The sequence below is a fragment of the Centroberyx affinis genome, unplaced genomic scaffold (assembly GCF_046629955.1).
Source record: "Centroberyx affinis isolate AG114_WGS23_722 - 3 ecotype Tasmania unplaced genomic scaffold, CSIRO-AGI_Caff_v1 ptg000649l_1, whole genome shotgun sequence".
NCBI classification, from domain to species: Eukaryota; Metazoa; Chordata; class Actinopteri; order Beryciformes; family Berycidae; genus Centroberyx; species Centroberyx affinis.
In genome coordinates, this window is record NW_027279275.1 from 82,378 (window position 1) to 106,045 (window position 23,668).

The 23,668-nt window shown below is 42.4% G+C and overlaps 2 protein-coding genes across 2 annotated transcripts; both read right to left on the reverse strand.

Moving 5' to 3' along the window:
- Positions 1–2,495: 2,495 nt before the first annotated feature.
- rft1 (RFT1 homolog) lies at positions 2,496–6,824 on the reverse strand. The gene is made up of 10 exons (XM_071519032.1): positions 6,557–6,824; positions 6,358–6,443; positions 6,089–6,211; positions 5,647–5,938; positions 5,430–5,564; positions 4,766–5,026; positions 4,498–4,642; positions 4,276–4,381; positions 3,926–4,175; positions 2,496–3,764 (listed from the first exon to the last, which is right to left on the reverse strand). The coding sequence occupies exons 1-10, from the start codon at positions 6,617–6,619 to the stop codon at positions 3,600–3,602; spliced, it is 1,626 nt and encodes a 541-aa protein (XP_071375133.1). The 5' UTR covers positions 6,620–6,824; the 3' UTR covers positions 2,496–3,599.
- Positions 6,825–7,178: 354 nt separating this feature from the next.
- Positions 7,179–22,486, reverse strand: prkcda (protein kinase C, delta a). Its single transcript, XM_071519031.1, has 18 exons — positions 22,361–22,486; positions 18,442–18,571; positions 18,060–18,259; positions 17,902–17,968; positions 16,822–16,978; positions 16,218–16,249; positions 15,903–15,988; positions 15,149–15,278; positions 14,962–15,062; positions 13,269–13,365; positions 12,982–13,112; positions 12,343–12,516; positions 12,151–12,242; positions 9,705–9,767; positions 8,966–9,104; positions 8,635–8,823; positions 8,378–8,506; positions 7,179–8,231 (listed from the first exon to the last, which is right to left on the reverse strand). The coding sequence occupies exons 2-18, from the start codon at positions 18,548–18,550 to the stop codon at positions 8,073–8,075; spliced, it is 2,055 nt and encodes a 684-aa protein (XP_071375132.1). The 5' UTR covers positions 18,551–18,571; positions 22,361–22,486; the 3' UTR covers positions 7,179–8,072.
- Between the last annotated feature and the right edge of the window lie 1,182 nt (positions 22,487–23,668).

Genomic DNA, 23,668 nt, shown 5'->3' on the forward strand with positions numbered 1-23,668 from the left:
TTACAAACAGCCAAGCATACACATTTACTGACACAGAGTCTTGGCATGTAACACATGATGGATAAAACAGAAGGTTCTGAAACAAAATAGTGTCCAAGCTTTTTATTGATTATCTTACAGAAATTACTTTTAGATTGTTGTTGTTTGACAGACCATCACAGTCCAGGCATACAATTGTGCAGACCAGAGTATAATGTTTAGATTTTGACATGATGAAGAAAAGCTCACTGATGTTTTGCCATTCAGTGTGTGGTATCTGCATTTAATCAAATACTGTTGTTGGTACAGTATTCAGCATTGTTATAAATTGTGGTTTTCTACTCCTGCACCCTAAAACTACGGGTGAAAGACACAGCAGTTACATTAGCACAAAATATGTATTTAGAAATGTCAAACTATAGAAATCTGTGGATATAGAATAGTGGGGGTAAAGTTATTCAACACACAATAGAAGTTTAAAAAAAAAAACACAAGCGTGCCACAGCCACACAGAGAATTGAGTGCAAAAAAAAAAAGAAAACGTGTCACCCTTTAACAAAGAACATGAATCCACAGAAAAAGAGGCTTTAAGCAGAGTTTTTCCCTCTGTGAAAGGTGCAGAAGTACAGCAGGAAAAAAAAAACCCATAATAAACCCTAATGGCATAACTTCAGACTGAAACCAGCTGTCCACTGGATGGCTGAGAAAGACTTCTACTTCCTTATTGGTCGAGCTGAGGGCTTGCTGAAAGCGGTCTCTGCTCCTGACCTCACTCCACTGAACACAGAAGGGGCAGCTTTACCCATTTTCTCTGTGAATAAAGTGACAGACAAGGATCTATGAATATTTCACTCTGTTAATGAGGCAGTAAGAGGGATTATATAAGACAGTGGATATGCTCTGTATAAATACACACACACACTTCGTCCCACTGGGTGAGGGAGAACACTGTTTGACAGGAGTCTCCCCTTCATCTGAACCCTCAATTTGCCTCTCTGTATATGGAGTGGAAACTTCTGCATCATAAGAAACGCCCCTCACACAAAGTCTCTGCCATTGTTTAGCTCTAGAAATGTGATTTCATCTTAACCAGACGCAGATTGCAAGAGATTGTTTCCTCACACACGTTCACCTGCAAGACTAATCACTTTGCCATGAGAAGTGTTAGGCGCTCACCACACTCTTCCATTACTTCCAACGTCTTGCTCTTCGCCGCCCCGCTTGTCCCCAGTTTATTCTTTGCTCCAAGCAGGTCCTCTTCTCTCACTTCAGGACGCTGCACCTGTTCATCTTCTCCCTCACCTGGCTGAAGAGCGGTAAGCAGGAAAATAAGACGACAGGAGACGTCTGAGATTTCTAGCACTCCATAATTCAACAACATGATGAGATAATTAATCTGTTAGAACTCAAATAGTGGCCTTACTTGAGACATGTTGCTTGAGTAGATAAGGAAATTCTCCTCTCTCTGTCAGCCTTCCCTCCTTTTCTCTTGTGTGTCCAGCCCAACAAACATGCACATATATACACAAGTGATTCTCCAGTGGACTATAAATCTGCCCGAAAGGCTAGTAAGAGACTCAGTGTGGACTCCTCCTCTTTTCTGTCTTTCTCCCTGGTTCTGTTTTTTCTCATGGTGTGCAGTCTTCCCTGCTGCTTCATTAGGGAATGATGAGATCACTGCTCCAAACTGGCTCAGTTAAAACTACATTCCTCCAACTAAATTCAGAGGGGCAAAAGTATGACAAATACAGTCCATCCCTCTGTGTTGCACTCTCTTGAACCTTCTCTTTCTACCAGCATTAGTAATGTAGCCGAACAAATCTAACTCAAAAGTCCTCGATATGTAGCTGCCTCAAGACATCAAGCTTACTGACAAACTTTACACCATGCCAGAGTTAGTTACATATATAGTACGTTCAAAGCAACAGAACAAGAGAGAAAGAAATGCATTGCACTCCCTCAAAAGAATGTCACTCCCACCCCTTCCTGCCTCTTTTCCATAATTACATCATTATTTTGCCCTTAGGGACCCTAATTTCAGCAGCACTGTGTACAGAGGAAGGACCAACAAATAACCAGAGACTATTTCCCCAGATGCCAATGAATTACTGAGAAATCTGGGGAAGCAGAGCTACATCTCTCTTTTTAGGACAGAGCAAAAAGCATAACACGGAAGTGTACATAATGTGCAAACTCATGCTAAAGGATACATTCTGGAGTTAGTCTAGAAATGTATTTTGTTGCAATAAAAAAATGTAACAGCAGCAGTAACTGAACATTTCCTTCATGAGCAATAAAGATAAGTATATGTTTGAGAGGCAAATGAGAGGAGCTATCCATTTTACATAGAAAATGTTACCAAACATTTGCAAAATTAAAATATAATTAGGCAAACTGTAAAAAAAAATAGACTCAATCCCAACTTTGTTACCATGTCAAAAAGAAAAATCATGCAAGCAGAAATCACATTTTATGAGATGAATGAATTCCTAAAAGACAGTATTGGTATGGAGGATACATAAACAATCACATCTGGTTTTCATAAACAAACTACAACACAGAGGCTTGGTGGCTCACTGATATCAACTCAAAATCTAAACTGATCAACAGAAAATGATTTGATTAATAATTTCATAATATAGACCTCAAGCAAGGAGCCGTGGTTACTATAGGCTGTTACATCTATCAGAAACCATATTTCATCTTATCTTTTATAATGCTCATGTTTTACTAAAGAGAACTCTGCACTATACATTCTTTTTTTTTTTTCTGAAATGTGCTCAGCAGCTAGAACTCCTCCAAAAATGGTAAAAAGCATTTATGAAAATTTATGAAAAGATTTCTGCTCCTTTTACATGTCAATAATTAGGCAAGAAATTATAAGAATAGTCTCCATGAGCTTTGGCTTTCTCTCTCTCTCTCTCTCTCTATTCAATTAAATTAAATTAAATTCAGTGTGCTTTATTGGCATGACAGTTTACAAACAAACAATATTGCCAAAGCATGTAACAAAAAAATAAATCATCAATTAACCAACATTTGAGAATGTGTTCATGTATCGTTGAGTGTTTATAAAATATAATATTTAGCCATTAAAAACAGAGCTTTTCACATACATCTCTCTCTATCTCTCTCTCTCACACACACAGTTCTAGTTTAGTGTGGCAGTTCTTTTGGGCTAGTTATACCTAGCCAACTTCATTTAAAAAAAAAAAAACATTCATTTAAATCTAACACTTACAGCAAATGTCAATCAAATTGTCTTAGTTTATTTGTTTATCCAGGATAGACTGGGTTAGACTCAGTAACAAGAACAACTGTTGTGACCAAGGTCCATCCACAACTCAGTGATTTCAGGAAACCAAATATAAAAGATAAATGTGTCACACAAAATATACTGTATTTTTTAACCCGGGATTGGATCCCAAAACATTCATGACATGTCTTCTTCATACTTGTATGTACCAACACAGGAATGATCTAGTGTGACATATCCACACCATGCCCTCACAACACAGCGTCCACTTATGCACACAACCCAGTGGGTGTCATCTCTCCTGTTTGAGGTGGAAGAGAAGTAAAGGGTGCTTCCAGTCCAACACACACATTTCCAGACAGATTTAAGTGTGTTTCTTTCTGTACTGAGGTAAGAGCTGAGTCCTCACAAACCGAATAAGTTGAGTCTCAGTAAGAAGAACAGTTACAAGCACACTCAGTAGACACACTGCTCCCACGGCGATATGGGCCAGTCTTAGCAACCAGCCGCTGTCACAGCAGAAAACACCCTGAAACCACAGAATACAGCAGCTCAAGTTACAGGAGACAACATATACATTACAAAGATGATCTACAGCAATTCATGACTATCTCTGGATCACTGTTAAAATGAATAAAATAACAACATGAAAATACATAAGTGGCCAATGAAGAGACGTTTTTCTGGTACCTCAGAGAGCGCAGTGACAATTGCACTGAGGGCAAGTGCGAGTAGTAGGACTGGGGAGGGCAACAGGCCTCGCAGGGGCTTCCATGGACTCGACTGGAAGTAGCGGTGTATGTAGAGAAGGCTGTGCAGGATGCGGAGGCCCATGTTCAGACAGTTAGCCAGGATGAAACCAACAGCTCCAGCCCACCATGTCAGCATGTAGGACAGGAACAGGAAAGACACAGACAGAGCCAGCATCACCAGGTTATACCTAAAGACACAACAACAAAAGACAGGTCAACTGACAGGGTACATGTTGTATAATCATTGAAACTGTGTGCGTGTGTGCGTGTGTATTTGTATGTTCTCACTTGTCAACCTCCTCTTGGCTCATAGCAGCAAATACGAAGCACTCTGTCACGCCATTGACAGCCAACAGGAGGACATAAGAGCTGTAGCATCGCAGCAGAGTGGGCCCTTCAACAAAATGTAAATATACCATGACTAACAACACCAAACAGAACATTTTCAGATATACTCCAAAGAACCAGATTAATATTTCTGTGCTTCCTATGATTTGGGTTGTAGCTGACCTGCCCCACTGCTCAGCAGAGAGCCGCCGTAAATGTCCAGAGCCAGGTGAGAGTAGGCGTAACCAAACACTGTGATAATTAGACCAATCACAAGCACCAGTTTCAGCAGGCTCTCCAGGACTTCTGCTACAATAGCAACTTCCTCCTGTGGACAAATCCACATGGAGAATCAATACCACAACAAAAAGTCTCAGAGCCAACAAAGATTCCTGCCCAGACATTGACAAGGAAGGTCTAAAATGTTTGGTTTAATTTCCAAGATTCAGACCTGTTTCTGACTTCTGACATCACGCCCTCTCTCCAGCACTTTGGCAAAGAAGACATAGAAGCTTTCCTCGATGGGCAGGAAGATGAAGCGTGCCACCATGGAGCCCAGGTTATTGACGATATCATAAACGCCCTGGTCTCCGAAGCTGAGGACATTCAGGAAGGTCATGACGTAACGCTCACCCTCCGTCAGGATCTGCTTCAGGAAGGACTGCTTGAAGAAGCTCCATGTCAGCCGGGCCAGTGTCCAGTCAATCAACGGCTACAAACACAACAACAGAGGGAGGGACAATAGACTTAGTAGTTAAACTGTACATCTTGTAACTGAAGGTCATCGGTTTGATCCCACAGGCTGATTTGGTACTATTCCTTGCCAAAACTACCTTGCATACCTGCTCCAGAGGCATGATGCCTGGCTCTAACTCCACTGGTGAAACACATAATTTTACACGTTACAGTTGTGCGTCCAAAAAAAAAAATCCAATACATCAAATCAGATGAAGCTTGAATGATCACTGTGGGGAAATTATGTTATGTATTTCACTGTAAAAAAAAAAATCATCTGCAACATCCAAACATTATCCCACTAATATCTGATATAGGACTGAATGGACAGATGACTGTGTAGTGTTGAGTTGAGGTGCAGTTTTAGTTGTAAATGCTACCTCTCCATCAGCTCTGCAGATCAGCAGTTCTCCAACATGTTGCAGAGGAAAAGACGTCTTGGCGGCTGCTTCAGAGCCCAGGAAACGAAGGAAGTAGGCAGCATAGCACAGCACCAGGAATCCTGTGTACACCAACTAAAGAAAGAAACACCTTAAAAAAATAGCTTAAAATCAAAAAAGTACAAAAGAAGTATTTAAACCTCAGCTCAGTTCTTACCTGAGCAGCAGAAAAGATGTAAAGGCCCCATTCAGGAGCAGACACCACCAGCACCACAGTTATTAAACACTTAGCGATCATTGCTAAGCTCTCAGCGACCACCTTGAGCCTGACAAACATGTGGGCTTGAGCCAGGACCCAGAGGGGTTCGGCCAGGAGCTCCTGCACTGCGGCCAAGGCAAACATCCCCACAGCGGGGCCATAGTGAGGGATAGTCTGGGGATCTGGGACTTCCAAGAGCCACAGCCACACACAGACCAGCAGGGACGCCCATACTACACCGAGCGGCAAGCTGAGAGGTGGGAAAGGGATGGAGAGACACACACAGACTCATTACAGACACACAGGCAAACACCATGTGTAATCACCATGTGTATCATGTGTAAAGTCTGGTCTTTCTTGGCCAGTGGAAGTCGCTGTGATCCTTACAAATCCAACTCACGTCAGCCACAGCAGGTTGATCACTTGTCTCCAATTGTGGCCTGTCCCAGATCCTCCACTCAAACAGGCTCTCCGGAAAGCCTCTCTGGACAAGAAGACTAATGTGGAGTACAGTAGTGTAAGCCTGCATGAAACACAAACACAAACACACACACACACACACACACACACACACACACAGGTTACAACATCTGCGGCAGTCCTGTCAGGAAGCATTGTGCTCTTTCTCCTCTGGTTCTCTGCTTCCATCACAGCACCTGTCAAACTTACCTGACATTGACTACCCCAATCAGCTCTTTGGACACAAACCGCAGTGTGAATGCATTCAGCAAGAAGGTGAGCACACGGAACATCACCTGAGATATGATCAAGACAGCCGTATTAATCATTTATCACCCAAGACAAATGTAGGTAGAAGTAGGTAGAAGACTTTAGCTCAGACTGGACCTACAGTATTGTGTTCATTTACCTGCAGCAATACATTATATGATGCAAGAGTGGAAGCATTCTTCAGTACATCTTGAGAGCTCATCTTGAAGTCCCACTGACTCGCTGGCAGCTTTTTTTTTTGTCCAGCGAGAATTTCACTATTCAATAATATAAAATAAAATCATTTCAACGGCAACGCGGTCGCTACAAAACCCTCATACTGTTATAACCGTCACTAGTCTATAGCTACTTGAAAAACTGTAGCTCCTAAGTCTTCATGAGCAAGTGTGAGGTCCTTCCATAGCAGAAGGTCCCTGTTCCACTTCCGTACACACTGTACGGATGTACACGTCACCACGTCAGGTACGTCCGAAGCGTCATGCTGGCGTTTGTGCCGCTAGGGGGCGCAGGAATCTTTCTGATAATCTACTGCATGGTGGAATAATGGACTGATTTTACTTTGCATGACCCCATACAAAAGTACATTATACAGAGAATTAAAATATCCTACAGGGAAATATTTTATAGTTTCTCATTAAAGGTGTGTGCACAGCTGCCTTCTGAGGGCTTTGTTTATCAAAAGCTATCTTATGCTTTAAAGTGTATGTTGATGTAATTATTGAGCACAGCAGCAATTCAAAAGGAGCGCAGCAGACTTGGGAGTTGATGGTTTTTTAATTAGATGTAAAACATGGAGACAGTAAAAAAAAGTACATCCTTAGCGAACCAATATACATGTTACAACAATATACATATACATTATCTATATACAGCATTTCAGCGAGTCCCACTCATGTTTACCCAGTCACACAACATTACTGCACTTTTCCACCCAATCTGCCCCATCTACAGACAGGACCTTGTGATATAGCAGAAAGACCTGCTATTGCTCTGTTTAACTTTGTTCTTTACATGGCACAGTTTAGTCAACCACACAAACCACAAGTTCTTCTTCTCTGCTAGTAAGACATGATTTAACCAGTCAAAGTCAAGAATTTAGTCAGGCCTTTCAAAATTAGTTAACATTCATTGATAAGCTATAGGTACTGAGAGATGGATGGGTTTGTTGGTGTGAGATTTCTGAACATGCAGTCGGCTCATTCGTACACACAATCTACACTTAACGTATACAATGTATGCCTATAGGTTTCTTTATCTCTCATCATTTTGCATCCCCAGTTGGGCTGAACTGACTTACCAAAAGGGGCACAAAATGGCTGCGGATGGTAGCTGTGACGTCAAGTGGAATGTAAGGATTTTCAACCTCCCTCCCTACTAGTTATTATTCATACAGGCCTTAACATCTAGACAAGATAGCATGCACACAAACACAATACCAATATGTACAGTTTTACTAATTTCTACACGTACCCAAGGAGGACTGTTTGTGCTTAAAAACGGTCACACAAATACTGAACGTGGAGCAGCTCACTCATTTGAAAGTTTGATCATGTGACAGAAAGCACATCTAAGTGAGCTGTCCCATAAACAGTAGTGATGTAACCCTGGTTTACTGTCATGAGAGCAGTTTGGGGAGCTGCCAAAAGGCCTGCTCGTCACTTCTCCAGGAGGTGCTCCATCTTGGGGTTGATGAATGAAAAGCCAGCGAAAGCCGACTGGTCCATGGAGTCTATGAAGTTCTTATCACTGTGGGAGAGGCGGGGCTTCTCGCTGAGAAATTCCCGGTCAAAGTTGCTGCAATCGTTGGGTGCTTTCTGTAATTGACCAGAAACATACAGTATCTCAGCAACATGATAAAACAGTAGAGGCGATCATCAGATTATAGACCTAAACACAGCAACTAATCCATATCTTACATTTATCACAGTCTAATCCTGATTGAATCATGTGTGGAACATACCACTTTGGGTTTGAAGGGGGGGTCCATATCCCTCCTCTCCAAGGCTTGCCAGTTAATGGTCTTGAAGAAAGGGTGTGAACGGATATTACCCACAATTCCTAGCCTGCGAGTGGGGTCTCTCTCAAACAACTGCAAGGAGAAAAACAATAAAAGTAAGGGAAAGTAAGGGATTTGCTCCCTCTTGTGCAGGCAGTGACAGAAATCCTGTGACCCAGACGGAGGGATACTAAGGCATATTAAAAGGCCTTGGTACAGACCCTCTCCAGCAGGTCCTTGGCCTCCTTGGTGATCCAGCGAGGGTAGTGGGGTGTATCCATGCGGATGGACTCAAACAACTCATCCTCATCATCGCCATGGAACGGCGACTGCCCAATCAGCATCTCGTACAGCAACACCCCAAATGACCACCAGTCAACTGAGAATGAGTATTTCTGTCCCAGCAGAATCTGATGGGAAAGATCGTCACATTATAAATTAGCATGACGTGTCAGACACTCATCTTCGGGCAGACTGATATGATAAAACACAGATTATGGTTGCAAATTCAAATACTGCTCAAGAACAAGAGAATGTGTATCTGCACTGTACCTCTGGAGCGATATAGTCAGGAGTGCCACAGAAGGTAGTGGCCCGGTTCTCTCCAAACACATTCTCCTTGCACATGCCAAAGTCGGCTATCTTTATGTGTCCCTCATGATCCAGCATCACATTGTCTAACTTAAGATCTCTGGAAACAAGAATCAAAGCAGAATTGGGAATAAGTAGTGCTGAGTATGATGATAAATTGTGAGCTTGGAAGCATAAAGTTCTATCTGATTCGAACTGCTTTTATACAACTGCTCTATAAACAAAGCTATTTATCAAGTAATGGTAACTTGAGATAACAGATTATGATTTTTGTCTTTTATTCATGTCTGCCAACAAAAACAGTTCCCGCAGGATTCCACTACCAAGCGTTGCCAAGCGACACATAAACTGTCTATATTAGAACAGCTGTAAAGCGGAGTGATACGTGTAGTAAAACCTCCCAGCGCTGTTATACTGTATATCAGCACTCATCGAACGCCCCCTATCCAATCAAATTACTCGACCGGAACTAACTGCTGTATAATGATCTTGGAATATTACTTTATGATTTTATAGTGTTTTTTGGGGGTTAAATAGTTAATAAATGATAGAATGTACATAAGAGTTTTGCCAGCTGGGATGCCTATCTCAGAACGGCACTCCACCCAGAGAGAACCGTATAATTTCAAGCTCACTAAAATGTCTTTGTTGAAGTGTATCTACTGTACATCCAGACGTAATATGCAATTTTGGCTCTGACCTGTAGATGATCCCTTTGGAATGTAAGAACTGAAGACCACAAATGATCTCGGCTGAGTAGAACCTGGAAAGAAGGAAACAAAGGGGGTCAGGGAGGAACACACGTCAACCACTCGTCCCAAAAAAAAAACAGGCTGGGTGGAAAGCTACAGCCACCACACTGCAGCTATCTCACTACCGAGTTGGCAGCCGAGCACTAGTGTCGCCACAGACTCTGTTCAGCGTGGAGCTGAATTATTGAGCAGGACATTTGTATGGAGTGGGAGACAGGTGAATAATGCTCTCATAATGTGAAACCCGAGAGCCGCTGTCGGACGAAGGATTAGCCTATCTCTGACCTGCTTCCCTTGTCATCTGTGTCAGGTGAAACAGATTGAGCCCTGAGAGCAGATAGAGTAGCCGCCACTCTAACCCAGGCATTCATTGTGAGTGACCAATTGACGAGGAGTAAATAGGCTATGTCAAGTTATAGCCACTCAATACCTCTCACTCAAGGCAATTGATTTTTAGAAACAGCACTATTAGAACAAGGGACATTTCAAAAGAGGTCTAGATATTGCACTTGAGATGTAAGTAAGGGTTTGTAAATGGGCTGCGCTGTGTAGAGAGACTTGAAGAGATGGACCAGCCTATCTATGGCACTGGGTCAACAGGTCAGTAGTAGGCCTTTGGAGCTGATAAAGACGTCACTGGAAACTCAGTTCAGTCGCTGCCTAAGGAAAAATATTGCATAACTGAACCCAGGAGATACTTTCCATTCCACTATGACAGCTTTGGGTAATGATTAACGCAGTGGGAGAAGATGTCATTATTCTCTCTTTCTTTCTCCCTCCCTTAGGGTAACTTATCCATCCAGGCTGTACACAGTCGCTGAGTGAGGAGGATTTTAGCGGATGCCAACATAGGGTCAGGTGTCCACAGTGTGTGTAAAGAAGAGAATTACTCTTGTCATCTCCATGGGCCCAAGACGCAGCTTAACAACCGCCAGTTTAACTACAGAAGACCTCATGTCAGACTACAATATTAGGAGAGTGTCTTTAAACACCACAACTGAGTTTTGAAACCGTGAAATCAGTACAAACAAGCAGCGTACTGGGGTTTATAAGGAAAATAACGGTAAATGTATTTATAGGTGTGTTGATACTGAAACATGAAGCCAGCCCACTTATTTCAAATTTTTGTATTTGCAAAGCAGAGTTTCAGTTTCTATTGTTTAGGTTCTATAACAGGGTTTTATGAGATTTCATGACACCTGGATGAAGTTATAATTTGGCAAGAAAGGTGGGCAGTGAAGGGCAACAGTTTTTGAGTGTCAAAAATCACAAATCACAAATCTACTATACATCTCTTTTGTCTCTTTCCTCTACTATCTGATATCAAACCAAACTAACTTTCCTGCAATTGTTTCCTGCTTCAAATCAATTATTTAAACTAACACGTAACAGTTTATGCAATTTCTGTCTTTATTTCTCCCTGTGAACAAATGTACTATAGTTGACTAGTGCTTATAATAGCTTGTTCACTGTCAATGCAGGTACATTTCTGCCATGAATTTGTGAATTTTGATTCCCAAAGCTCAGCACATAACATCCTAAAACCCTTCAACATATTACTGCCCTGTTTCAGGGAGGATAAAGCATAATTTAGTGCAAAGATGCTTCATAAAGAAAAGTATTTCCAATTTTATGGATCAGCTTCAAAGCACAGATTTTGATTGTGTTCCAAAACACCACATCACATCTTGAACCTTTTTTTGTTTAGCGGCTCAAAGCACAATTTGTGTATCAGAGCACCTGCTAAGAAAATTGCTTCAGGATACTCTGTGAGGTCTGTAAACATCGGCAATGTGACAGTTTTGATTCCTTTCAGCTGGTGGTAGCCTAGCTGAAATGTTGGACGCCACAACGCTTTCTTTTACCAATATAACAGATTAGCACTTTCAAATAAAGAGAGAGGAAAAAATAGTTTCATCTGGAAGGATTCCCAGTGAGTAATGAATAGAGATGTGGGTGGTATACGCCCCCTCCCTCTCCATACACACACACACACACACACACACACACACTAAGGGCTTCTCACTCCTTACAAGGCCAGTCTACTTGTGAGCAGCAGTTAATGGACACCGCAATCCATCAGGGTACAGTATATTGTGTAAAACAAAAAAAACATAACAGGGAGAGAGACAAAGAGAGACAGAGGGAGAGAGAGAGAGAGAGAGAGAGAGAGAGAGAGAGAGAGAGAGAGAGAGAGAGAGAGAGAGAGAGAGAGAGAGAGTACAAACACAGGCTATTCTTTATGAGTATCTGGTTTCCATCACGGCATTGATTGTGTGTATGTGTGTGTGTGTCTGGGCCGCTACATGAGCATGTGTGCGGTGAGTAATGATACCAGTCTGTGTGTGTTTTTATCTTCCATGTGTGTATATCTGTATGACAGGTGGTCCTCACGTGGCTCTGTAGAGCTCAAAGCGTCCTTTCTCTTGAATATGAAACATCAGGTCTCCTCCGTTCAGATACTCCATCACAAAGAACAGATGCTCCTGTGGACAAGTTTCACAGTCAGTGTTGAGGACAATGTGTGTAACCAATTAGGAATAAGGAAGACTGACAACGATCAGTATCAAAGAGGAGAAGGGCTACCTTGGTCTGGAAGGTGGAGTAAAGGTGTGTAAGGAAGGGGTTGTCCCAGGCCAGGGCCAAGACTCTTTTCTCTACCATGGTGCACTCCACATCGTCATCCATCAGCACCACGTCTTTCTTCAGAGCCTTCACTGCAAAGTATTCTCCACGACCCTTCAACTCTGCCAGGAGAACCTGGAAGAAGAGAAGAGAAGAGAAGAGAGAAGAGAAGAGAAGAGAAGAGAAGAGAAGAGAAGAGGAGAGAAGAGAAGAGAAGAGAAGAAAAGAGAAGAGAAGAGAAGAGAAGAATGATCTGCATTCATTTGCAATACGTAATACATGATTAATATCCGTACTTCACTTGGCTTGTGTCTGATGAAGGGTGCAGAACTTTGAAACATATATAGGTGTTAATAAATTCATACACATTGCAGTCTGCAGATTCTGCTGTTTCCAGTGTTTTCAGTGGCAATTATTTGGAGTTGACTGGAGTGTTATTTGTTCACAGACAGATCTGATATGGCTCTGGGACAGCTGTTCAAAACTATCTAACAGTGTTAACTTAACTCTGATAGGTGTGTGGACTTACACGAACACTGCCATAGCATTTATTTTTAACACTCTCAAGAGTAATATTAACACTGGCATTTTGCTGTGTACCTTGCCAAAGCTGCCCTTTCCCAGGACCTTGTGGAAGATGAAGTTGTCCACGTTGATGCGGGTCAGATGGGTAAGACGGGACACGGGCCGCGGGCTGGGCCCCTCCCATAGTCTGCCGTAGGGACCACCATCTAATGGACAGACAATTACGACCAATAATCATCTAAAACATGACATTTTCACATCTTTTTCTGCAGACATAATTAACAGTATAGAACCCATGATGCACGCACATGCACCTAAGTACACATACACACAGAAAAACACACTGACACACACACACTGACCATTGGCATCCAGACCAGCGTTCTTGTTAACCTCATCATAGATTCCAATATCAGGCAGATTAGGCAGGTTTGGATCTGAGCGGCGAGTGGATGATTTCTGATGGACAGAAGAGAAAGAAAAAGAAAAAAATAGGGACACAAGAGCAAGACGGGAAGCTAGTATGAAAAGATTTAACACAGAAAACAGCTATAGTATCATCTAGGTGAGGTGTAACCAATGCCAATACATATTTTTTGTCTGATTCTGTAATTTCAATAAAACATGACTGTAGTTACAATGGTCCAAGCTAACGAGTTGAGTTCTTTGACTGTTTGACTCACACTACATACTGCAGGTTTTGAACCAGAAGTCTGTAAAAAGGAGAACAAGGGGAACTGGGAGCGCCACAATAGGCCAGCTTCTTGTCCTTAAACACACCAGGATAGGAAGCTCAGGTTCCCACTGCCATACAACTACATCTGGGTCAGGTGTCACACTGAACAATTCTTCTGTCAAGGTGTGTACGTGTGCGTGCGCGCGCGCACACACACACACACACACACACCAGGGATTGGGACTTGAGTTTGCAACACCCACTCAAGTGGCACTTAAGTAGCATGCAAACTGACTTCAGACTGGACTCTAGATTAGTGCTGACTCCTGAATGAGTGTCTGTAAAATAATGGCACTGTTGCATTGTCTAAAATGTTTGAGGTGTTTTTGGCCCCACAATGAAATCAGGGGAAGGATAGGCCCCGGTCCGTCCATTCATTCATCCATACAATATCTTGGACGCCACTGATCGGATTTTGATGCAATTTCAAAGAATGATGCATGCCATTGCTCCTTTCTAGCATTTTCAAATTGGCCTAAGGGGGACACTACAAAACTATATTTGATTACTTGTTGGATTTTGCTGGAACTCGGGGGAATGATGCATCTCACCACTGGTTTCTCACATTTTCAAAATTAAACTGATCAGCCTAAAGGGTGGGCACTACATCATTTGTTCACTCATCCATGTGTCATGCACAATATCTCAGACACCACTGATCCAGTTTTGACAAAACCCAGAAATGATGCATCTCACCGCTGCATTCCAGCATTTAAAACACTACAACACTACACTGACTGGCCAAAGGGGGAACTACAATTACAGCTCTAAACAACGTATTTGTTACTGACTGGCCTGGATGGGGACTTCATCACTTGTGTGGGACGACATGTTTACTATTGCCTTACTCTGTTTAGATTCCACACAGCTATGACATAAATACATGTTCTGACAAATACAACAGCAGTATGGCATCAGCTGCAGGGCCTGCATTTGTAATAGCATTTGGTTACAAAGACTTTAGAACTTTAAAAATCCTATTTCCTGCAGGGCAGTATCGAACTTAGCATAAGGTACTGAGTGCTCTACACTTGTGGTTCCTATCTATACCTTCATTTAGGTTACATTATCATTTTATTTAACCAATGCCTGATATACTAACAGCTAAATAAAACAAAATAATAAGCTGTCTGTTAATGTCTTTGAAATAGCCATGGTGTGATTTAATCAGACTGTATGAGAATTGACTCAAACTTGTCCTTAAAATACTTCAGACTTGACTTGGACTTGAGCTCAAAGACTTAAGACTTGACTTGGATTTGAATTAAGTGCAAATCCACACACACACACACACACACACACAGCTTACAGTAACTCACCTGGCTGACTTGTGTAAGTGCTTCAGCTAGTAGTTTCTGGTTGATTCCACATAGGTTGGCTACTTTGTCCTGACACTTGTGATGGACATTCATGGCACAATCTGCAACAAAACAACCAACTCTGTTATAGACACAAGAACCCTCTCACTCATACACCACTCCAACATTAACTCCAGCACATCCTTACCTTCACACTTGAGGCCTTGTTTGACCAGACCCCACAGCAGACTTCCACAGTGGTCACAGAAGGTGGGGCTCATGTAGTTGTTGGTCTTGAAGCGGTGCGGCATGTCGATTTTAAAGCGCTCCTTCTGGAACTGCGGGGACAAATGGGACTCATCACCTCCAAGAATGACCGGTGGCAGAGGGATCACAATGAGTGGCCTGCGCCACTTCACAGCCCTGCGCACCTGCCTCATCTTTCTTTTTTGCTGTCTGCCTCTCTCTTTCCTCGCCTCCTTCCTCTCCTCTCTTCCCTCTCACAGCTGATACTGTCCCAGAAGAGGCCAAGCTGATGGATTTAAGATGCCTCTCTGAGACCACACCCCACCCATTTCACACCCACTAAGCTCCCCACTCAATCCACCATTCAGGTGCGTGTGTGTGCTTGAACATTCGCTGTTATTATCTGGATGATCTGGCCTTTGATCCTCATTATCGATGAATATTGATGGTCACTGAGAGCAACTACGTATATCTTATTGGCTGCTGAACCTGAATGGTGTCTGCCTTTCCATTAGACTCTGACTCAGCAACATCGGTAAGTCTGCTACGTTAATGATGTCACCACCATAGTTCGCAATGTTAGAGAGAGATACCCTCAGTTTAATCACTGAAATAGAAAAAGCCAGAAAGAAGCCCAAATCGATGTGACATTAGGAGACATATGGAGAGCGCTCATAGTAGATGTATGGAAGAAAAAGTAAACTAGTGTTACGTACCACAGTGTCCCGACTGTTGGCAGCTGTACCGGTACATCTGCCAATGATTTTGTCAATGCACTTCTTATGGATGGCTGCATTGCATTCTGAGAAAGAGTAAAGATGAAAGAGAACTGTAAACTTTGATCCAGTAGGTGAGCACATGGTGTGCATTGCCCCAGGTAATAAAACAGTACAGTGAAAAGAAATATTTCAATTCATGGGTGAATACACTTTCTTTAATATATACTATGTATATATTATATACTATTATGCCAGTATTTTCAGCTATTGTACAAAGCACAGTGTGATTTTATAATTTTATTGTACACTTACGTCTGCATTTATAGCCTTGCTTGTTGAGGCCCCTGTGGGAGACAAAGCAACGTGAGCGAGTCACTTAGTATCATTCATTGATCAGCTACTTATTGACGGCTGTTAATAATGATGAGTTGAAACAAAGTGTCAGTGGTTCGCTGATTAATCATTTGTCAGTGATAATGTGCATCTGCAGTAGAACCATGGAGATGTGTGTATCAAGTTTTCCTTTTTGTTTGAACTTCCTCTCCCCTGAGACCAGAGTGGGCTTCAAAGTAGAAGTAGGACTAGAGTTTAGCCATGAAAGGATGAGGAACATAATCGTTGTCATAGATAGAAGTTACAATTTAAATGGACAGTTGGCTTTGTGGGTAGTGATAGAATAATGGTGTCAATGACATCACACACAAACAGGGCCTCTAACTCACTCGGACAACACCAACTCAGACTCGGACAGTGGGTCTAAATACTGCCGGATAGCAGCAAGTGTCTAAATATGATTTATTTCATCTCTCTTTGGAGTCCTCTCTAGTGCTCTAGTGCATTAGATTAAAGGTTTATGAGTTTCCCATTTGCTGCTGCAGAGTTTTGTTTACAGAGCTGGGGGGCCGGCTGGACTGACCAGACAAACTCCCTGCACACAGAGCAGAAGGTGGGCTGTCTGAAGAACGTGGCGATGAACTCGTGGTTCTTTATGAAGTGGATCTTGGCCTGCTTGATGGCCCCTCGTCTGCGGTTTATGGTTGGGGCCTCTTCCTCCTTCACAGCCTGCTTACTCTCTACCAGATACACAGAGAAAGACAGATCGGTCATCCCACAATGCTGGAGGGTGAAATCAAAGGTCATTTGGTATAAGTCACAAAATGATAGTCCTAATGATTAGAGCTGCAACGATTAATCGATTAATCGATTAGATGTCAACTATTTAATTAATTGCCAACTATTTTGATAACCGATTAATCAGTTTGAGCATTTTTTAAAGAAAAATTAGTCAAAATTCTCTGATTCCAGCTTCTTAAATGTGAATATCTTCTGGTTTCTTTACTCCTCTATGACAGCAAACTGAATATCTTTGGGTTGTGGACAAAACAAGACATTTGAGGATGTCATCTTGGGCTGGGAAACACTGATCGACATTTTTCACCATTTTTTGACATTTTATAGACCAAACAACTAATTGATTAATCGAGAAAATAATCGACAGATTAATCGACCATGAAAATAATCGTTAGTTGCAGCCCTACTAATGATAATCTACAGGGACTCCATTGGAATCGCTCATGTGAATGCCTCTAAGTGATGAGATTAGATTAGCAAGAGACAACACTGACAACACAGTGGCAGGAGAGCTTGGTTGTGTGTTTTCAGGGTGGGAGAGGGGGGTGAGAGATACAAGAAAAGAATGAAAATCAGACAAATTGGACATTGGCTGTAGAGCTAAAGATAAGATTTAGTGACATGGCTTTTGATAAGTGCTAAAATTAGGCGAGAACACTCCCCATGTTCATACTTTTTATCCATTCTCTCAACAATATGTCTACTCTTGCCCTGTCATTGTCTTTTGACTACACAACCAGTGTTAAGCAGGGGAAAACAGAGCAGACAGATATCTGTTGAAAAGGATCTAGATTACGGAAAAAGTTCACGAAATAAAGGCGGAGAACAGAAGAAAGAAGAGAATGTTTCCATCATTTCCTTTCACCTGTATCAGCTCCCTCCAGGAAGTATTGCACTGCCATCATCACTTTGCCAGAAGGCTGGAGATCCACCTGAACACACAGACAAATACACACACACAGTTACACACTAGCGCCTGAGATATTACTCTACATGAACACAGGCCGAGCTCTAATGTCCTACCCAGAATTCAGCGCGCCCATTGGCTTTCTTGCAGCGTTCGGCAAGGACGGACACACCAACAGTGACCTCAGCTAGAGGCTCCTCCGCTGTCTTCATCAGCATTACCTGCAGCACACGGCCCTCATAGATGTGGGCATCAAAACTGGCCTTCCAGGCCGGGTACATGGTGGGTTTACGCTGCACCAGGGTCTTACCTCGCTCTAGAGAGAGATAGAGAGAGAGAGAGGGGGAGGGAGAAAGGTTTTTAATGTTTAGTGCAATGGGAAATGGGAAGGAAATGACAGATTTGTAAATATACCATGACAAGGCTGCCTATGTGGTAAAGCACAACTTCTGTAAAAGACTGTTCCAATTTGCTGTAGGCTGTCACTGAGTTTCTCACCAGTAGTCAGAGCCTCCTTCATCTTGATGGCACAGAAGGGGGAGTCGGCCAAGGGGGGCAGGACGCCCAGGTCGTAGGAGTTGAAGGCGATCCTCAAGAAAGGAGCCATGGGGACGAGTACCAGGGTCACCTGCTCTCAGACACGGACAAACAGAGGGTTACCTGGCTACACTTATCTCTACTGACATGTCAGTTACACACAGCCTTCTGGCCATATGCATGGTAGATCATGAATCAGAATTTCAGTCAGCTACATTTATGTTAGCGTAAACTTATTATACTGCATACACACACACACGCAAACACTTGCAAACACGCATGCACCGCCTCCATCAATACTGCTGGTTGACGTATAGGCACAAAGATAAGTACTGTATTAAGTACTGTCTATGTATGTCTATGTGTCTATGTCTATAAGTACTGTCTATGTGATAGAGCTGAACAATTAATCGAAATTTTATCAAAATCGCAATATGGCCTACTGCAATTTTCAAATCGCAGGAGGCGCAATATTTGTTAAAGGCGAAATGTGTGTCAAAATACCATTGATACCATAAATTAATATTGTCGTGCTGCAGAGATGTCCTGGCCTACACATCATATTCTACAGACTAAAGAAAACATCTTTGTTTGGTACAGATCCCTGCAAAAATCACACCATAATCATTTTAATACGTTTTTCAATGAAAATGAGAATAATGATATAAAAATGATCATTCCCTTTAATATCGCAAATCATATCACCACTGCAATATCAGTAAAAATAATCGGAATTAGATCTTTTTTCAAAATCGTTCAGCCCTACTATGTGATATGTACTCTCTTTATGCACTGAGAGACCAAGAGAGAGGAGATAAGATAATGCTCCTTCAATTGACAGTACAACAGATTTGTAGAAACAATGTATGTGTACTAGGGCTGGGTGATATATCGATATTATATCGATATCGTGATATGAGACTAGATATCGTCTTAGATTTTGGATATCGTAATATTGTGATATGGCATAAGTGTTGTCTTTTCCTGGTTTTAAAGGCTGCATTACAATAAAGTGATGTAATTTTCTGAACTTACCAGACTGTTCTAAAACAGGGAAGGAAACCCTGTCTTTGCATTTTATTTTGATCACAGTCTTGTTTTAATAAAAGTGCTTGTGACATCTCACATGTGGCTTTGACTTAGAACTGAACATTTAGCCCACTTCGTAGAAAGTACCGAGATATATATCGCGTATCGCCATTCAGCCTAAAAATACTGAGATATGATTTTTGGTCCATATCGCCCAGCCCTAATGTGTACATATTCCAGACATCCCACCCGTCAGACACCTACACTTCACACAAACAGCCGTGTGCACTGACATCCAACAACAACAGATGGTTATATTGGCAGAGACAAAATAGCTACTGTTGAACCACAGTAAAATTCCCAACAGGGACAAACGTCTGGCACAGGCTGCACTGAGACTTTGTGCCTACTCTTGTACTTTGGAATCTCACCTTGAGACATATTCAATAGAGCCACACCCACTTACAGGAAGGACGCAGCACATTTTAGCACCTCCCTCAAGAACACCTGTTTGTGTCAAACAGTCAGGGAGAGCAGTGTGAGACAGCAATGCGCATATTTTGAGTCTCTCCTTAGAAAACCTATGCTCCCAATATGCCTCTTATAGAATAATTATAACAAAACATTGGAGCCTATTTGACCAAAAACAATTGGTAGCACCTGTATCATCATCATCATTTTCAAAACCACTACGATCAATTCTACTGGGTTTTTGCATTTTAAGCTGATCTTTTTTCAAAGGTCTAAGATAAATGTGACAATCTTAAAATGGAATTCGAATTCTGTGCTAAAATCTCATTTTTGGGCAAATTATATTGGTGCATTATATGCTGATAGTGATATATAAGTGAAAGGTCAATATCTGCTGGGCCCTAGTTCGCGGGGCGGGCATGATCAAGTGCTTGTGTAGACATATTGTCACTGAAAATGTGCTGTTGACAAAGCCTTGACATTCTCTGTGAGAGCCAGTTTCTGTGTGCACAATACTGATGCAGAGCTGACACCTATTTACCTCATCTGTTGGCCAAACCCTACAAACATTTTCCCTGTGCTGTTTTAAATGCATTTTTGGTTATTTCCAAGCCCCATATCTAATAGTACAGCTACAGTGTCAAATGTGCCGGTAACGTACTTCAGCCTTCTGCCACCCATGAGCTTCCCTGTCATTGTTTTTCTCCAGTGTGTGGTTTCTGAATGGTTGTAGCTGCAATAATGGAGGTATTTCTCTACATTGCTGAGCCAGAGCGAGCCTCAACATGTCCCTAATCCAAATACAAGCATGCACAGCTCCACAGTAAGCCTAGATGGTATTCACACTCCTGAAAGCATAACCGCCCACACCAAGACCAGAAAAGTAAGAAACAGAGCAAATAAAATCAAGGAAGAAAGAGTGTGTGCACTAAGGGGCATGTTACTCCTACTGCTGTGAGCCGTGATGTCAGAGTTTTGGGTGCTAATCAATAGTAAGCTCACTGTGCGATTGAGGGCAGTAGTGATTGATTATCCAGCAAACTGTACATGTGCAGTTTCGATTAGTCCTGTTTGTTAAATTCAGTACTTATGTCCCATACTCCTCCATAATTTTACAGCATTCTTTCCACTTGACTGATATATATCCTCATATACTTCCTCATACCTGCATACATGACCAACTCAAACAGGAAAAGTGTGTTTGTTTGTTGCCACGTGTAGCAAATAGTGTTATTAAGCCTAAATAAAATTATTATAACACCTAGAATCTGAACCTAAAAGATATGTAATCGGTACAACAGAAAACATGGAATTTAACACCCTGGATTCTTAGTGAAAGTGAGAGAGAGAGAGAGAGAGAGAGAGAGAGAGAGAGAGAGAGAGTTAACGCTGAGCCATGCAACCAAAGATACTCCTGGAGACAAAATCGCCCCAACACCCCCATCTCTTTCTTTATCGGTCACTCTCTCTCACACACACACACATACACAAAGCTAGAATCCAGGTAGTGAAAGTGTAGCGAATATGGACAGACTGTAACTAGTTTTGAACCTCCACGTCAGATGATAAACTACCACACACTGTGACACGGAGGGCAACACAATGCCCCGGGCGGCTGTTACAAATTGGTTCACACGGTGCAACTGATCCCCGCACATGTTGTGTGCGTGCGTGCGCGCGCGCGTGCGGACTGTTGGGAAAAATCAGCATCAACCTGAGGACAGTGCATCTGTCTTCTGCATCTGTCTCAATAGGATGTGGTTGAACTTCAGTTGGTTGAACGCAGATGTCACAAACTTTCTGACTAAACATTTGCAACCGAGTTCCCTTTATGGTCAAGAAATGTCAAGTGTTCTTCTAAAAAAAAAAAAAAAAAGAATACTAGCCTTATGATCAATTTGTCCTCTAAAACTAACATTTTGTCTAGAATGAGACTCCCACTACTTGCTGTCCTGACCTGCCTACATTCCTCGCGCAGGACTGCTACACGATTTCATCTGACTTGCGTGAGAAGCGAGACTTCACCACTTGATAGGAAATGCTATTTAAATCAGAAAAGATACTTGGTGACACTGAATGTAGCCTATAATAACCACAGAAAAAAAATCTGAAAGCGAGAACGCATAGCCTGTTTCTAGAGTCATGTAGCATAATATATGTATAATATGTATAATAGTTCAATAATTGAACATAGCCTACATTATGGCCACGCTTTACGCTTTCCGACAGACAGGCTGTAAGAGAATCAGCAGCCACAGTTTCCCTCCCCATAGATGAAGGGGGTCAGTTTGCTCTTTAGACAAGTTTGTGCAAACTCCACATGGAAAGATCCAAAGTGTGTGAAAAGATCGTAGAAAAGTAACAGAAACGGCAATCTCACCTCGTCTTGCAAACTCGGCTATAGTGTTGTATCTGCAGTACGGTGAAAGTTGCTCTTTCTCTTCCTCTCGTTTTTTCGTTCTGTGATTCCGTCGATTGAGGAAGTGGCGCGCGCTCGCAGTCTTCTCGGCAGACTGTGACGTTTTCCAGGTACAGACGCGAACAGACACACACACACACACACACACACACACACAGAGTAGTTGCTGGGTACTCAGGTGACCTATTTTGAATAAGGTTTTGGGTTTTGTCAGTGGCTATCTTTTTTTTTTAGGTGTCACTTGAGGTTTGGAGTATTCGCTTGTTTTACACGCAAAGCATCTTTCAGACACGCATGGCATTTTGCATATTCAGTCCTCTGGGTAATTAAGTGATGTGGCTTCCTCACTGCAGACCAGACTTGATCAGCTGTGCTGGAAAACCTCTCCCAGGCAACTGGCTGAATATATAGATCTGCACTGCTGGTGAGTGTGTCCTAGATTACTGTAGCATATGTGGGGGAAGAGACTTGGACTTTTTACATGAAGTGTGTGTGTGTGTGTGTGTGTGTGTGTGTGTGTGTGTGTGTGTGTGTGTGTGTGTGTGTGTGTGTATGTGTGTGTGTGTGTGTGTGCATGGAGGAAGGGGAGGGGTGTGAATCACATGGTTGGCAGGCTGCGGGGGTTGCTAGTTTTTAGGTTTGAGCAAGGTTTTTGCTGGTGAGGAGGAGGCAGAATTGGCTCCTGCAACTGCTGCTACTTTCCTTGCGCTAAACTAACATAAGCACTCCAAGATCACTCTTTTTTTCTTTCTTGAGCATCACGCCTGCCATGAACCACCCACCCCTTGCCCCTGTACATGTACAAATGAGCTGGGTCATAAACTCATTTGCTGTAGGCTATGCCAACTGAGCAGCTCTCATCATGATGACATTCATGAAATGGCTTGTGAAGTGAGCCAAGACCCAATGAGGAATGAAGCAGGTCAATTCCTGGCTCGCTTATGAGGAGGGAGTCATGAGTATTTACTGTAAGTGCAGTTTAATAGTAACCCTTATGTGCAGGTTGGAGGTATTTAACGTGTGTGTGTGTGTGTGTGTGTTTGCACGCAAAGTTAAACACTGTTGTAAGGTGAAACCTGCCAGCAACAGGCTGACAAGGTACAGGTGTGTCAGCGTTCCTCTCACTCCAGCAGGACTTACATAAGAGGGAGACTCTGAGTCATGACAGAGCAGGAAGTCTAGGTGTGTGTGAACTCAGAACTTCTTTTTTTTTTTTTTTCTCTGCTGCACTACACTGAACTCTGACAGACACATATCCATGCCTCTAGG

Bases quoted from the DNA above. Each gene is read 5' to 3' on its own strand.
- rft1 (XM_071519032.1), bottom strand. From the start codon at position 6,619: ATGAGCTCTCAAGATGTACTGAAGAATGCTTCCACTCTTGCATCATAT. The intron at 5,565-5,646 runs GTAAGAACTGAG...TTCTTTCTTTAG, and splicing joins ACATCTTTTCTGCTGCTCAG to TTGGTGTACACAGGATTCCT. The intron at 5,027-5,429 runs GTAGCATTTACA...TTGTGTTTGTAG, and splicing joins TCTGCAGAGCTGATGGAGAG to CCGTTGATTGACTGGACACT.
- prkcda (XM_071519031.1), bottom strand. From the start codon at position 18,550: ATGGCTCCTTTCTTGAGGATCGCCTTCAACTCCTACGACCTGGGCGTC. The intron at 17,969-18,059 runs GTAGGACATTAG...CTGTGTGTTCAG, and splicing joins ATGGGCGCGCTGAATTCTGG to GTGGATCTCCAGCCTTCTGG. The intron at 15,063-15,148 runs GTAAGGATGTGC...GTTTTGTTGCAG, and splicing joins ACAAGGCCTCAAGTGTGAAG to ATTGTGCCATGAATGTCCAT.